This window comes from Setaria italica, chromosome V (assembly GCF_000263155.2).
Source record: "Setaria italica strain Yugu1 chromosome V, Setaria_italica_v2.0, whole genome shotgun sequence".
Classification (NCBI taxonomy): Eukaryota; Viridiplantae; Streptophyta; class Magnoliopsida; order Poales; family Poaceae; genus Setaria; species Setaria italica.
In genome coordinates, this window is record NC_028454.1 from 8476512 (window position 1) to 8491860 (window position 15349).

Sequence of the window (15349 nt, forward strand, 5' to 3'; positions counted from 1 at the left end):
GCTTCGACAAAAGAGTGCTAAGACAAGATAAAAGTACAATTCCAATGCACCTGACCAGAGTCTGCACGAGCAAATTTGAATCAAATCCACTCCTCTATTCTAAATGCCCGCGAAAATTACAAAACACCATAGCAATTTCAGTCCTTCAAGGAATATTGAGTCCCCGAAAACCGCTTCTCCTGTTCCTTGCCGGCGCCGGCGCCCTCCTTGCCCTTGCTCACCCCGCTGCCAGCCGCCGGCGCGTCAAATCGAATCTTCCTCTTCGGCGCACCCAGAGCACCGGCGCTCGCTGCCGCCGGAGACGGCGTAGGCGGCGGTGGCAGCTCCACCGGCTTGCCGTCCATGCGCATCGCGACGCCGGTGAACTGGGCCGGCTGCCGCGGTTGGTCACCATGCCTGCCGCCCGCGGGCACCGGCGCGGGCGGCGGTTGCTCCACCGGCTTGCCGTCCATCCGCGCCGCGGCGCCGGTGAACTGGGGCGGCTCGCCGCTGCCCTGGCTGCTGGCGACGGGCGCCGGCGCCGGTGCGCGCGGGGGCTCCACGTAGTCGAGCGGCGGCGCGAAGTCCACCTCGCAGTCGGTGTTGAGGGTGCAGACCGCGTCGGCCGGCCGCGTCTCCAGCAGGTCGAGGTAGAACCGCCGGTCCCCCTCCGCCACCGCGATCGTCTCGCCGGCGGTGAGGCACTGGAACTTATTGCGGATGTTGTACTCGAGCAGCTCCTTGTGGTGGGAGACGCCGAGGAAGTCCGTGGTGTGCGGACGCAGCTTGACGAAGGTGGCCGTCGGCAGCCTCGTGTTCCTCACCAGCACGACCTCGTTCTCCTGGATCCCCAGGTGCGCCATCAGCCTGCTCGGCATGTGGATGAACCCTTCGTCGGCGATGAACTCGAGCACGCCGCAGTGCGTGGCGAGCTCCGTGCTGGGGTTCTTGATCTGGAACAGCATCGGGAACTCGATGTTGAGGCCGGTGAGGCGATCGAGGGCAGATGGCGGCATGATCACTGCACAATCGCGATGCAACATGTTAGAACACGTCCCGACGTTCTGCAGGAAAGAAATTGGAAGAAGAAACAGATTGCAAAGCGATCGAAGGCTTACGAAAGTTGCTGTCCTCGTCGAGATTCTCCTTGTTCAGGAGAGAGGTCGACAGGCAGCGGTAGTACTGCACGAACGTTCGCCGCTGCAGGTTGAGGTACTCCTGGAAATCCTGCGCGTCAAGATCACACGGTTAGTTGAACCATCCGATGATCTTGCGCAAATCATCAGGAACATAATAGGAACTCAAACCATGCCAAGAGAGATGGAAACGTATTAATTTTTTTTTGCTAGAACTACTTATTTCTCTAAGAACTAAGAACCATCCCATGATCACTAAGAACTCGAACCATGCCAAGAGAGAGACTGAAACGTATTAAAATTTTGCAATGAACTGCTTATTTCTCTGCTTTCGATCTGGGAAAATTCCCGAAACAAGCAGAGAATCAGATCAACCAAGAAGTAACACAGATCGATCAAACTCTGCTGAAAAACTCAGGAACCAAAAGGAATTTGAGAGAGCAGTTCTGAAGCGAGCATACGTACCATCAGGAAATCGGCGTGAGCTCGTTCCTCCGGATCAAATCCTCTCTTACGAACTTCGCACGGGCATGGAAGAACAAAATCCAATCAGAATCACAAGCCTACGTGAAGGCTCATATTTATGGGGGTGCTCCCGATGCAGTGGCAGAGCAGTATCGGCGGCGGATCCCGCTCCACAACCGACTCGCACACGACACCGAGCCGGGCCCACATGTCGGTGAAACCGCACAGAAAAAACGCGCGCGAGCTTTGTCCCTCTGGCCTCCGGGCCCCACACGTCATTCTCCCTGCCGAAGGAAATACGGGTTCGGCAGCACACCCGCGGCCCCCTCCCTGTTTGTTCTCCTCGTGCTCCCTCTCGCCGACGGCGCCGCAACGCCGCGAGCCCACTAAACCCTAACCCTAGATTGAGGGGACTGAGGGGGGAGTGGGGAGGAATCGAAACGGCGGCTTTCGGCGGCGGCGATGGCGGCCAAGCGGGAGATCTCGAGCACCCTGAGGAATCTAAAGGTGAGGAGTCCCTGCCTGTTGCCCCCTCGGTTCTTCCGTCGCGGTGGTTGGGTATCTCATTGGGTTGTGGTGTTTGTGTGGTATGGCGGTGCAGTTTATGCAGCGCGGCGCGGCTGCGCAGAAGGTCGAGGAGAAGGCCAAGGTGGAGGTGGAGGTGCAGGAGGAGGTGGTGGTGGCGCCGAGTGGAGGATTTGGTTCTTCGGCTCAGGTCGCTAGGAAGTGGTATGGAGACTGGAACCTTCGGTTCTTATTCATTCCTGCTGTCGTAGTCTTCTATTTGTCCAGAATGATTTGGGAGATTTGGGATTCTGAGAGTTTTTGTGGAGAGTTCATATCAGGCTAGGCTAGCATGGAAATTTGGTGCACAGCGAACGTGCATATTAATTTTTAGTGTGCCTTTTATATCGATCCAATTAAATTGAACTGCACATAGGGAATTTGATGAATATTGCACCTGTTTTGGTTACAATGCTAATAACTGTAGTTAAGTGGATAGAAATTTGCTTATGCAGCTATGTAGTCATAGTGGCATTCGGAGTGCATTGTGGCTGCTGTACAACGTTCTCCTTGTATGTTGAAAAGACAACACATATTTATACCTACTTAGGTTATGTGGAAACTCTTGACCAATAGCTAGCTTTCATCTGTAGGTGCTGATTAAAACGGTTCTGTTTCTCTATGCAGCATAGTTATCATGGAGGGCAATCCACATCCAGGAGCTGTAAAGGGTCGAATGTCATTCCAAAATTTCAATCCATCCATTGATGTGAGTCTTGAAGGTTGTTTTGTTACATGTCATTCTGGCTATTGTGCCCATGTAGATTTGTGTTCCCTTACATAAGCCTAGATATGTAGAAACTAAATGCAGAGGCAAGAGGTGACTGTGAAACAGAATCAGCTTCACCTAGTAGTCATAATCAAGACAGTGCAAACTCCACCAGGTTAGCTACTTCTCTGTTATGTTACCTTGGCAATTTCATATTTCACGAAATACGCTTGGCTTTATTTAGTGAATGATACTCCGTAATTGTCTAGAAAGGAAACAACTAGGAGCTCTTAAAATTAATCAGTAAGTACCAGGTGTGTCAAGATCACGGTAAGACACAAGTTCAATTTGTTCGAACACATGGGTTACTGTGGTATTCACAATGAACACCGGCTTTGGGATCACAATGTTCAGGGAATCTGTGAAATTCATTTGTTGTGCACATGTTATTTGGACTACCGAGATGCAAGATCTGTATCCTTTAATGAAATATGAACTAGCATACTTATGTTGGATTGTATTACTGAATGGGATGATGAAAATTGCGAGGGTAAAGTTAATCTTAGAATGTTTTGCATGTATGCTGCAAAAGGTTCAGTACTTGCATACCTGCTTACAGAAGCTCATTCTTAGTCAAAATCAGATTCAATGTTATTAGTGAATTAGTAAATTACACACCAGTACGCTATAGAAAGGGATGTGGGCACAATATTCACCATAAGAGTACTTGCATCTGTACTTCTCTAGTCGCCTGTTAGCCGCTCTACATCTGTGAAATTTTACATATAGATGAATGCATCATTTTGGTTCGATATATGTAAATTCACATGTGATATCTTTTGCAATGGAAATACAGAGGGGATGAAGTTCCAGCATCAAGATTTAGAGGTTTCGACATTGACAGTTCAGAAAGCATATCTCTAAATGAACTGAAGAGGAAACAGCCTGAACTTGAGATGGAAACACCGCCATCTCATAATAACCCACGAAAGATCAGCATTGATGGTAGGTCATCTTCACAGAGCAACGGCCGTGGATCACACAAGTCAAACAAGCGCGAAAAGAAGCTTGACTTCAATCATCTTAGGCAAAAGAAATAAAAATGAGGTTCTAGTTTACTATGACCATGTCTAGCTCATGTACTCAATTTGTAGTTGTACCCAGTTGGCGATTTGCCCTGTTTTGTTGGTTATATTCTAGGGATCTGGTAACCATGCGATGGTATGCCTGTTCTTAACCTGGTGAGATTCTGAGATGTCAATCGCTATCTTTCTCTTGATGTGTTGCTCTACTCTGCTGTAAGATGTAAGGTTCCGCTACAGAGCAGTGAGGAATACTACAGTTTTGCTTATGTTTTATGTCTGCACACATTTTTGGTAAGGTGGTGATATTCAAAATTGTTCTGCAGCATGGTTGCTGGCTTCTGCTCTGTGTTGCATCCTGCATACACCTGAAGTGAATTGCCTCGGGCTCTCAGTTTTCACGCAGCTTCCTCCTTTTATGTTTTTTTTTTAAATAAGTCGTTTTCTGTTCCTGCGGGATGAAAAATGTTCATATATACCGCCGCCGTCCCCTTCTATTTCCTCCCCTCTCTAAATTGCTCAACCCTAGCCCCGCGCGAGATCCAGGTGAGGCCCCCCCTCCATCTATCGATACCACAATACACCGGATTCCGCTACATGTCAGGGCTTTTGCCGGGTTGCTTTTGCAGGGGTTCGAATCTGTTAGAGATCGGGGCTTATTCTTGTGGGATTGAATCGATAGATGGTTTCTCTCCATCTCTTTTCAGATATTTTTCTAGCTTCAGATAGGTGGTTGGTTCGTATTGAAGGATTGGATCGTACTCGTACGCGGGTGTAATGCCTTCTCAGCAAATCCCCTTCCTTTTTTTGCTAGTTTCGTCTCTGTCGGACTCTCGCTTTGCTTTTTACGTTGCTCGTTTTAGAATTTGACAACGAAACTAGGTCTTACATGGGCCAATTTTGGGCTATTCTAAACGTTTTGAGTAGTTGTGTTCGATTTTATACTGGACACCTTTTTCAATTTCTTACAAAAAAATGCGTAGTGGTCGACAATAATTGTTTCATTAGTGAGAAACATACAATTAACAGATTGGAAATCCCTTACATTGGCCGGTAACCCTAATTGATTTGGGCTTTACAATATAAGGCTTACATCTGTATTTTAGTGGCTACCTATATTATGCATTTTGATCACGTTGTGTTCAGGATATGGAGAGATGCTGACAACTAAGAGAAGCGGTGACGATCTCACAAGAAGCACAAGCGAGGAACTAACAACTAGCAATGATGGTGGAGAGATTTTACCTTATTATCTAACAAGCTTGAATAAGAGGCAGAAGACTTGCAAGGGTGGGGAAGAGGCTTTCAAGTCATTGCCTTCAGGTCTGCTTGTAATTCCTTTTATCATTTAGTGGCTCATTGTGTGTATAATTTTTTTTATTTAACTAAGTTCAGGTGCTACTTTTGGCGGGGAGCTTGGCAGTAGTGGCTCTGCCCAAGATGTCTCTGAACGTCTCAGTGAAGAAGCTGTGTGAAAAATATCCCGAAGTGCCATCTCGCTTTCGTTGTTTGATGGTGATTTTGGCTGTTTGATGCATCTGGATTTTCCAAATACTTGTTTGATCACCAACAATTAACTGTTGAAATTATAATCTTTTGTAGGAGGCACCAATGTGCTTACATGCTCAGGTGTTCCCGTCGAACGCAAAGTATCTTATGTAAGAGTACTGACTTCAGCAAAATTAGCTACAGCTTTGAAGAATAAAAGAAAAGCTGGCTGTAGCATGATGGTTAGTATAAATCTGTACTTATTTTGTTTGTTCATTTTGAGATAGCTGTGGTAATTACGCATTCTCTTCTTGCTTTGTCGTCATTTCAGATTCAAGTACGTGATGTATCCAATAACATTGCCAGAGGGTGGTTGCAACACTATGATATAGACCTTGGGATTGCTTTTGTCAAGGTCACAGAGTTCATTGATGCTTGTGTAGTACATCTCTGTCATGGAATGGAATTTCTGCCCCAAGGTAACCTAGTAGCTATACAACTTACTGACTCTGGTGCATTAACACCCTTGATGCTGTCTAAAGATTCAAGTGCTTTTGAAGATGGCAAAGTGCTTTGTAAGTCCTCTAAGGTAAGTCTCTACATGGTGGTTCTAGAAAAAAATATTTGCATCATGATATTAGTGGTTAATAGCACTGTATGCATTGAATGACTGAAATAGAGGCATCCGAATGATATTTGCTCCCCTATGTAACTCATGCCCCATTCTATGCAACTTTATTTTGTCCAATTCAACCTTGTTGATTGTCACTATATTGTTCTGCTAGGCTGGTGATGGTGTGCCACTTTTTGATGGTGATGGAAACTTTGTTGGCATGAACCTTCTTCTGGATACAGGAAGATGGTCTTATCTTCAAATGAGTGTAGTTATTGAACAATTAGAGCATTTGAGAAAAGGAACAAATTGCGTGTGAGAAGATGGCTATTCAAGTATGTCTTGTACATTTCCAGAATAAACTGGCAATGCTTTCCCAATTTGCTTATCTATGCATGTCTTTCACTGGTTGTCTTGGCTGTGCGTTCCCAATTGGTGGTTGTGATCGTGTGAACAAGGCTGAACATTATCTGTTGGTTACTTTTGCAGACTTTTGGGATTTGTACTTCTTAGGAGTTGTGAATGATTCTCCTTCATCACTTATATATTTCTTATGCCTACCAGAATTTATGCACTAGGCCATATTTTTATCTCCCAACTCGTTAATCAGTTACATGTATTATAATGTAGGTTCTTTATATAGTAAATAACGAGTTCACTATGGTTTGATGCAGACCTGAAGTTGTATGCAGACACGAGGAACGGAGACGAAATGGAAAACACTATAGCTGCAATCCAGAAGGTGAGCATACAACATTACAGCCTATCTCTAAGACCATCAAATAGCATCGCTAAGTTCATAACCATTCTTAAGGAATAATATTCGTAAGTTCTTCACAAATGTGGTGAATGCTTATAATTTAACATACATTACGATATGTTCGCGAGTATGTTAAAGCAGAATGACTGCTACTCATCCTTGTACGCAGATTTTATATGAATGTTTTATGTAATGCTTGTTATATAAGTGCTAATCACTTGGTCTTGTTGCACCAGCAATTGAACTTACTGCCCAGGATCCGTTGGAGGATGTTGACTCCTTGGGTTATCCCAAGCAACCTGAAACTGTGATGGAGGGTAAGTTGATGCTTTTGATCCCACTTACCTCTTCAGCATAGCGTTTTTTCTTTACAGCTGTTTAATCATATATTTTTGACCAGGTGGCATGGTTTTGGTTAACACTTTTGAAGAGAATTTCGGTGACTCATTTGATTCTGGTAAAGGTGTCTGGAGTAAACTCAGTAAAACAGTTGCAGAAAATTTATCCCGAAGTGTTGTCTCACTTGCTTCATACAATGGTAATTTTACAATAACATGTTCTTTGCATTTCCATATTGGTACTTGGTGATGAACGAACCATCGAAGTTATGGCATGAAGGGCATGAAGGGAAAACAAGGTTTTTCGCTTGTTCAGGCGTGATTATAGAATGGAAGGGGTGCAGCACTATTCTCACTTCAGCCAGCTTGGTTAGAAATCGTTTTGATGAAAAGAAGATTGAAGAAAACCTCAAGGTCGGTGCTCCTCCAATGATTTTGTACTCCTTGTTCTATTAAGACATTGCTCAAGTCCCCAAATCTGTCTTTGCAGATTGATGTGCTGCTTCCAAACAAACTACGCACCGAAGGGACACTGGAACATTATAACTTGCATTATAATGTTGCTATTGTCAGTTTCAAGGGTTTCGGCGATCATTCTACTGCAAATATTCATGATCGGGGGGCCATTCGATCTTCACGAGTAGTAGCAGTAGGGCGTTGCTTTGAATCAAGCATGTTAATGGCCACAGGAGGGATATGCACTAGTTGTCTGAGCAGATTTGATTGCTATGCTATTCGATATTCCACTTGTATTTGATTGCAGATACGGACACTTATATTTGGGGAACTCATCTGCCTAATCTAGATATCATCATTCCACTCTGTTGAATTGTTCGCTCTCCCCCTTATTGTCTATCAGAAGCAGTATTGTTTCTGCTCATTATATGTGCAAAGAGCAAACCAAATCATATATAGCTTGGTAGTATGCACAAAAAAGGGAAAAAAAATATGTACAAAGGAGTGCGCTGTTTGGGCAAATTATTTTTATAGTTTGCAGAACTAATCACTTTTTTCTGTAACAACAGCGAGATCCAGAGGAAGAGCAGAGTAGTTGTCAGGCCCGTAGAGGAAGGAGAAGCAAGGGAAGAAGTATACGACACGGTACGTCAAAATGTTAACGGCATATGTAGTGGTCTTCCGTTATCTAGTTCGTATGTTGGTACTCATTTTGTCGTCGTCAAGGCAGGCACATACAGCTGACTAGTACCTGTGCTATACATTATGCAACGGGACAGATGAGAATTATGCCAAGTTACTTTCTTCTTTTCTCTCTGTTCTTTGTTCCGTTTTTCTCCGTTCCAGAGACGCAGATTAGATTTTATCCCCATTTTATCTAGCATTTTACTTCCTGTTCCTCCTGTTCTAGTTCAATTCTAGTCGGATCCTGTATCAAGAGCCCACTCGTTCCTCAGATTCCATTATGTCGATAACTTTTTCAAGCATATGAGTATTTCCTTTTCTTTTTCTTTTTCAAATACTAACATATTTCTTAAAAGGAGTAGTTTGACCAACTCGTGTATCTAGGTTACAATAATATTTACAAAGAGTCCAACATATTGCCTGACTATATAGGTCGCATCTGCTTGTCCAAATGGACTATAGCATGCACGCCGACAGTGGTATGTATATGTGCGCAACACAACTTTTTACTTGCTAGCCTACCGGGAGATAACTACACGTAGTATTATAACTCCCTCTGCCTCATGGTGTCTTAAAGACTGTGGTGCCATTCATCATGGGCACTGCACATTCAATTTGATTTTGAGCTTTTTTACACAAACATGGCCTGTATTTTTTACAAGCATATCAGGTTTTTTCGGTGAAGTACAAATATTATAATAAAAGATGTAGTATAGGGGAAAAAAACTTTAGCAAAATGTGATTACGCTAATGTTCAAAAAGAGTCAAGTATATAATCAAATCACAGGCCACGACGTGCTTGTCCAAGGGTCAATTTATATATGGCATCACACGTCGTAGTGGTGGACTGTGGTCTGTGGCCCGCAACATCTACACATTGCATGCAGTGCAACTTTTAACTGGCTGATGAGATAGATATGCCAACATGCGTGAATGCAACAGCATTTGGCGTGTGGCTCATTGTGCCTTGTGAACTGCTTTTGGTGCCGCTAGCCGCCCGGTCAGCTGGGCTGCGCATGTATGTCCAATTGGATGCTGCTAGCCGTCTGCATGCATGCGTTGACGCACGTGGCGGCCACTTGTCACCTCTGCTCGCATTCGCTTCTCCTTTTGTCCGCTCATCCATGCTCATGGAAAGAGACATGGTCGATGAGCCATGAACTCATGATTGCCCCCAACTTTACTTTATTTCGTAGCGATGCTTTGTACGCAACAAAATATATTAATAGTGCATGAAAGCATGCATACCATAAGTAGAGTTGTGAATTCTAGAAGATTCACAATGCATATTTTTGCTATAATATTATTACGTCTACTTAATTACTCCCTTGCTACCACTGTCGCTAATACTTGCAAATTGGTCGATGATCGATAAACCTTATATGAGATATGTAAAAAATCATCTAACTATATTTAGCATCATCACACCATAAAAACACCATGAAAAACTAGAAACCATAGTGGGACAATGGGCAAAAGTGGTCAGAATAGGACACACATCAGCCATTGTTTTTGGCACTATTACGTGTAAAACAACTCCTAACTACCTCGCAATTTTAGTTACCAGTAACCTATTGAAACTATTTTCTAAAACCATGACTCAGGAAGAGAATGAACACTATTACCCAATGCAAACACAAGTGATACCTTTTGCACTAGTAGATCCAATCATAATGACCTTTCCAAATGGCTAGCTGTGCTGACCAAAGTCATCACCATGGATCTATAAAGTGTTCACATGCACATATGGTGCATATTTTGGCTGCTGAAAACCCTTCTTTCTTTCGTGCAAAGAAAGCTTTCTGCTTAATTGTTTGAGATGCACAACAACCATTGAACAGATTGATGGAACTGAAACGAAACCGTTACCATCCATTAACACTCTTGTGCAAAAGCTTATGGCATAGCTGGCAAGCCATTGCAACCAATGCATGTATGTGCAGTCATTGTCCGTGTGTCCATCATGCAGTTTCCATGTAGCTGTGGCCGACCACACACGTGTCTCGTCTGTTCGATTAGCCTGCGCAGGCCTCACCCTCACCTCTTCTTAACACCCAGCGTCCACGGCCAAATGATTTGCATCTGCACAAGATAGGCAATAGGACCAGAGAGTTGCTATGGCGTTCATGGCGCAACACAAGGAGGTGTCTACTAAGACTAGCGAGGCCATGGAGCAACGGTTCTAAGCCATCACTCACAAGCCCATGCCGCCGCCGCCGCTGATGCCTATTGGCCCCACAGTAAGCAACATCCAATGATGAGCATAGAAGCGCAGCCGACAGGACTATTTTATGCCATCTCCAGTGTTAAAGAGGGAGAGAGACGTGATATCTTACCCTCCACCTCCGGTCTGGTGGGCTGCTGGCGATGTTGAGGCACCCGTGGTAACAAGGGGATGGTATATGCCTGAGATTTTTCTTCCAAGTTATGAAGACCATCTCCGGAGACTTTCCCTTAAGGGGTCTTTCGTTCCATCATGGGTGTCATCCCTGGATGCGGAGCAGTTGTTACTGATAGAGCGCGACCTCATCTCAAAGTTGCAGGTGCCTAAGGTCATCGAGCCCAATCCCACTCACTCCAAGCGCACCGTCATCTACATCGACTGCAGCAACATCATCGACTCCACCAACTGGTCGGTGGAAATGGCTGCGTCCAAGAAGACACCAAGGGAAGTGGAGGTAGAGCTGGAGCTACCTGACGCGCTTCCAGCCATCGTATCGAGCTGCAACAAGACTCGTGTCCACCTAACGAATGACGCATACAAGAAGATGGTGGGGCAACCACTATGCTCGTGGCTCGACTTCCTGCCGGGGGCCAGGCCATCCAGGAGGATCAACGGTGAGGTGGTCCTGTACGTGCAAACATTCAGCACCATGTCATGCTTGCCAAGTACCAGGTGTGCCTTCCCATATGTTGCAAAGGTCTCATGGCAGCATGAGGACACCACTGCCTCGCTCATTGTGCCGTGTGGCGTTGAGCACCTGATCCGTAACTCCAACTACAGCTTTATCTAAAGGTTTAACTCCAAGAGAGCATCCATCATGTATGACATCGAGTAGTAATTAGACTGCTCTTACCATCCATGCTTCCATTGCATGCATGGGTTGTTATGGTATGCCTATCGATGGAAGCTACCAGGTTGGATATGTACTAGCTGTTGGTTGCATGTCACTAAAATTAATAATGTATGTGCATGTACTTTCATGGTAAGTTGTCTAATTGAAGAGAAACGCAAATTGCAAGGAAGGTTTTAATTTTGTGAGAAATCATTATTTCCTAAACCTCAATGACATGCCATAAAAAATTTGTTGCAAATTCAACCCCCTACCAAAGCGACAGTCATGCATTGCTCTCTACCATTGCTAATCGGTCCTTTTTAGTACCCTTGCCCTGGCACTAGCACACCGGTCGTCTGACATGACTCGAGGGATTCAGCGAGTCATCAGTCAGTCCCTCCGTGTATCTCTCAATCTAAGGATGCTCGGCCCAATTCCCTCACCAAAAAGCCAACATAACTAACTATATGTCGCATTCATATGACTAACTATATGTCGCATTCATATAACTAACTACTTTCGATAATGTGTTGTCAAGTGTTCTTAAGCTAGCAGTGGATATTATTAAGCCCAAGGACCCAGAATTTAGGACCGTGCACCCAAGGTTGAGGAACCCTCGCTTTGCACCATACTTCAACAACTGCATAGGAGCTATAGATGGGACGCATATACCGGTGGTGGTCCCAAATGATAAGGTGGTTCAGCACACCGGGAGACATGGATATACTTCACAGAATGTGCTGGCAATATGTGATTTCGACATGAGGTTCACATTTGCTGTGACTGGATGGCCTGGATCGGTTCATGACATGAGAGTCTTCAGTGATGCCTTAAACAAATATGGTGACAAGTTTCCGCATCCTCCTGCAGGTAAACTTGATTTGTTTTCATTTGTATGTAAGATGGTGGCACCTTTGTTAACCTCATGAAAATTGTCGTATATGTAGGCAAATTTTACCTAGTTGACTCGGGTTATGCAAATCGTCCGGGTTACCTTGCACCCTACAAGGGTACAAAATATCATCTACCGGAGTTTAGGAGTGGCCCAATGCCAAAAGGTATGAAAGAGACTTTTAATTATGCCCATTCCTCCCTTAGAAATGTTATCGAGAGGTCATTTGGAGTGTTAAAGATGAAGTGGAGGATTTTGTTGGGTATTCCAAGTTTTCCGATGCAGAAACAAAGTAAAATCATAGTAGCATGTATGGCAATTCATAATTTCATACGAGAGAATGATATGGCCGATAGGGCCTTTGATATGTGCGATCGGGATGAAAATTTTATTCCTATGCCTCAAGTGCCAAACGACGAAGGAGATGGGATAAATACACAAGCAGGGGAAGAAGATTGTAATATGAATGCATTTCGGGACGAATTAGCTAATGCTTTGTACAACAAATCGTAGATTATTTGTATGATTGTATTGTAATGATGTTGACAACATTTTTGTAGTATCTGCGTTCTATCGAATGCTTTGTACAGGACAATCTAAATAATTTGAATATCTTTTTATTTTCATTTCATCGTTCTTTCATTTCACCGAATGAAAAAACAAAAGAAGGCCACTTGAACTGCCGCCAAAAAAATGAGCAGCTCAAGCACCAGTACTGGCGCCAAAAACCAGCAGGACTAGCACCTCCCGCGCCAGCACTTCCTAGCGCCAGAAGAGTGCAAGCAATTGGCGCCAGAAGAGTGCAAGATTATGGCGCCAAAATTAACAGCACCACAGGGGTATGGGACCTCATTTATTGAGGGGTAATGCAGTCATTTTTCAGCTAAAGTGTTAAACTTTAACAACCCATCCAAACACCTACCTTGTGTTAAAGTTTAACACCTCATTTGAGAGTGTTAAAGTTTAACACCCTGTTAAACTTTAACACCCCCTTCCCAAACAGGCCCTATAATGTAGGAGATGTGCATAAAAACACGATTCCATGCATATTAACATCCGGTGGTTAAGGAAATAAAAAGCAAGATGCCACCGGTTTGCTTTTCTTCTAGAGCCGCCCACAATAATAGCTTGCCACCACTGGCCTAGCTCCATGGATCCATTGCCATTGCCATGGATAAGGCCGTCCAATTATGGATACACTCACTTTCCCACTCGCCTCTTCCTTGGTCCACTTGCGCCTTGTGTCAACCAGATCCACCCCCTAACACAGAGGAAATCAGCCTAGCCTAGGATCTGCTTGGCCGTATGCTGGCACCAGCATGCTTCAGTTTTTTGAGAAATGCATATGCTTATTTTGGGTGGAATTATGGAGGGAAGAAATTTATCAAATTTTGTAATATGCAGTCCATTTGAAGATTCATAATCCAGTTTCTCTGGTGAGGTTTCCCCAATAACATCGTATTCTTTAGCAAGTAGGGATGCATATGCAAGCGATGGCCTCAATGGATAGTCATGGGTATAATTTGTGATACATGAATAAGAAAATATGAATTATGGCCCACTTTTTTTCTTATGCAAGCCAAGTAGCAACATGAAAACCAATCAATATTTCTCACGCTACCGCAATTCACTTGAACTATCAATATCTCAAGTGGCCCAGGCCGACTGTATTTGTGTCATTTCTCGTCGTCCTTTTCTCTATTTGTTAATTGCTCATAGGTTTACTAACGAACTGATGTTACCTTTGTTTGTCACGGCCTCACCGGCGTAAAGCTTTTTGTTGCCATCTGGTTTTTGTTGCCATCTGGTTTGGCAAATTGAAGATGTTCTGTGCACAATAGATTGAAATAATTTAAACTTATGCTAGACAATATGATGATTGGAAAAGGAAGGAGCATTTGTCTTTAGGAATCATCCAAAAAACAGTGTTCTTAGTGCCAGCTTGGATTTTATTTTTCGATTGAGCTAGTGTCAGTGAGAACAGGAGGCTGTCCAGTTGCTACAGAAGTAATCTTCAATCAGACTATGTGAGCACTGGAGAGGAATATTGCTTCGATTGGTCTTTTTTAGGGCCTGTTACCTACAGAAGTACTTTACAATGATATATTTTTTTTAAATGAAAGGGTACAAGATTGTGCATATTTCATTGAAAAAGGAAAAGGAGAGGACAATGATGTATTATGTGAGCATAGGAAAGAAGAATCATGTTTTGATTGTCTTCTTAGTAAGAATTCTCTTTAGTAGTAGATCAAGATCACAAAACAACTATGGCATGCCACTTCTGTGAGATAAAAAAAAATAGGGTGGATGGAAAAATTCATAGACGGGTAGAGTCTGGATAAGTACGGGATAGTGAGAGCGCAAGGGTATTGTGGTAAGCAAAATATGACGAGCAGAAAACACTTTTATGTTTAGTAGTAGAAGGTAGAGATATAAGTGTCACTAGAACTTTACATGAAGAAAATCGTGAAGATTTTATATGACTTCTTCGGAAATTATCCGTTGAAACTGGAGAGAAGGCATGAATTGCTTTACGGATACAAATTGCCTTTCTAAAACATCGGGAGGAAGCTTTAGGGGGCGTTTTCTTCCACTGACTTATTTTTAGCACGTGTCACATCGAATGTTTAGATACTAAGGGTCTGTTTGGGAGCACTCCACTCCAGAAAAACCAGCTCCACTCCACCAGCTCCACACTTTCCTAGCTCCACTCCACCAACTCAAAAAAAACATGGAGCTGCTGCACGTGTTTGGCTAATGGCAGTGCTCCAGCTCCAAAAACATTAGCACTTGTTGTGAATGGTCTATTATACCCATGTGAATGGGTCCCACTTGTCAGTCTCCTTTTCTTCTCCTTTCTTCTCCTTCTCCTTTCTCTCCTTACTACACGAAATTTTCATATACGGTTCTCGGAGGGGGAATCGGGCTAGTTACCTATCTCAATAAAGTATATGATTGGTTTGAGGAACGTCTTGAGATTCAGGCAATTGCTGATGATATAACTAGTAAATATGTTCCTCCTCATGTAAAACATATTTTATGGTTAGGGGGGAATTACACCTTACTTGTTTTCTAGAACAGTCGCTACCGGTTTTCGCTATGACTTTTTTACTACCGACCCAACCGT

The 15349-nt window shown here is 43.8% G+C and overlaps 5 protein-coding genes and 1 long non-coding RNA gene across 6 annotated transcripts; 5 read left to right on the forward strand and 1 right to left on the reverse strand.

Moving 5' to 3' along the window:
* Positions 1-137: 137 nt before the first annotated feature.
* Positions 138-1790, reverse strand: LOC101784888 (ubiquitin recognition factor in ER-associated degradation protein 1). Its single transcript, XM_004971594.1, has 3 exons — positions 1683-1790; positions 1098-1206; positions 138-1000 (listed from the first exon to the last, which is right to left on the reverse strand). The coding sequence occupies exons 1-3, from the start codon at positions 1788-1790 to the stop codon at positions 138-140; spliced, it is 1080 nt and encodes a 359-aa protein (XP_004971651.1).
* Positions 1791-1835: 45 nt separating this feature from the next.
* On the forward strand, positions 1836-4260 carry LOC101770434. The gene is made up of 5 exons (XM_004968127.3): positions 1836-2087; positions 2182-2309; positions 2772-2853; positions 2943-3028; positions 3710-4260. Exons 1-5 carry the CDS (start codon positions 2043-2045, stop codon positions 3951-3953), a joined length of 585 nt encoding a protein of 194 aa, XP_004968184.1. The 5' UTR covers positions 1836-2042; the 3' UTR covers positions 3954-4260.
* A 171-nt stretch (positions 4261-4431) lies between these two features.
* On the forward strand, positions 4432-6551 carry LOC111257441. Its single transcript, XM_022827221.1, has 4 exons — positions 4432-4481; positions 5082-5665; positions 5755-6012; positions 6209-6551. The coding sequence occupies exons 2-4, from the start codon at positions 5660-5662 to the stop codon at positions 6353-6355; spliced, it is 411 nt and encodes a 136-aa protein (XP_022682956.1). The 5' UTR covers positions 4432-4481; positions 5082-5659; the 3' UTR covers positions 6356-6551.
* A 165-nt stretch (positions 6552-6716) lies between these two features.
* Positions 6717-7964, forward strand: LOC111257442. Its single transcript, XM_022827222.1, has 5 exons — positions 6717-6778; positions 7033-7113; positions 7197-7334; positions 7415-7548; positions 7625-7964. Exons 2-5 carry the CDS (start codon positions 7107-7109, stop codon positions 7889-7891), a joined length of 546 nt encoding a protein of 181 aa, XP_022682957.1. The 5' UTR covers positions 6717-6778; positions 7033-7106; the 3' UTR covers positions 7892-7964.
* Positions 7965-10478: 2514 nt separating this feature from the next.
* Positions 10479-11288, forward strand: LOC111257309. Its single transcript, XM_022826625.1, has 2 exons — positions 10479-10514; positions 10779-11288. Exons 1-2 carry the CDS (start codon positions 10479-10481, stop codon positions 11286-11288), a joined length of 546 nt encoding a protein of 181 aa, XP_022682360.1.
* A 562-nt stretch (positions 11289-11850) lies between these two features.
* On the forward strand, positions 11851-12853 carry LOC101770850. Its single transcript, XR_001164044.2, has 2 exons — positions 11851-12200; positions 12278-12853. It is a non-coding gene; the product is annotated as an uncharacterized LOC101770850 (long non-coding RNA).
* The last annotated feature ends 2496 nt before the right edge of the window (positions 12854-15349 follow it).

Coding starts and splice junctions, on each gene's coding strand:
- LOC111257309 (XM_022826625.1), top strand. CDS start 10,479: ATGCCGCCGCCGCCGCTGATGCCTATTGGCCCCACA. Junction 10,515..10,778: donor TGATGCCTATTGGCCCCACA/GTAAGCAACATC, acceptor GATGCGGAGCAG/TTGTTACTGATAGAGCGCGA.
- LOC111257442 (XM_022827222.1), top strand. Junction 7,335..7,414: donor CTCACTTGCTTCATACAATG/GTAATTTTACAA, acceptor TATGGCATGAAG/GGCATGAAGGGAAAACAAGG. Junction 7,549..7,624: donor AGATTGAAGAAAACCTCAAG/GTCGGTGCTCCT, acceptor CTGTCTTTGCAG/ATTGATGTGCTGCTTCCAAA.
- LOC111257441 (XM_022827221.1), top strand. Junction 6,013..6,208: donor TGCTTTGTAAGTCCTCTAAG/GTAAGTCTCTAC, acceptor TTGTTCTGCTAG/GCTGGTGATGGTGTGCCACT.
- LOC101784888 (XM_004971594.1), bottom strand. CDS start 1,790: ATGTGGGCCCGGCTCGGTGTCGTGTGCGAGTCGGTTGTGGAGCGGGAT. Junction 1,207..1,682: donor CCATAAATATGAGCCTTCAC/GTAGGCTTGTGA, acceptor CTTGACGCGCAG/GATTTCCAGGAGTACCTCAA. Junction 1,001..1,097: donor CGACGAGGACAGCAACTTTC/GTAAGCCTTCGA, acceptor GCGATTGTGCAG/TGATCATGCCGCCATCTGCC.
- LOC101770434 (XM_004968127.3), top strand. CDS start 2,043: ATGGCGGCCAAGCGGGAGATCTCGAGCACCCTGAGGAATCTAAAG. Junction 2,310..2,771: donor GCTCAGGTCGCTAGGAAGTG/GTATGGAGACTG, acceptor TTCTCTATGCAG/CATAGTTATCATGGAGGGCA. Junction 2,854..2,942: donor ATTTCAATCCATCCATTGAT/GTGAGTCTTGAA, acceptor CTAGATATGTAG/AAACTAAATGCAGAGGCAAG.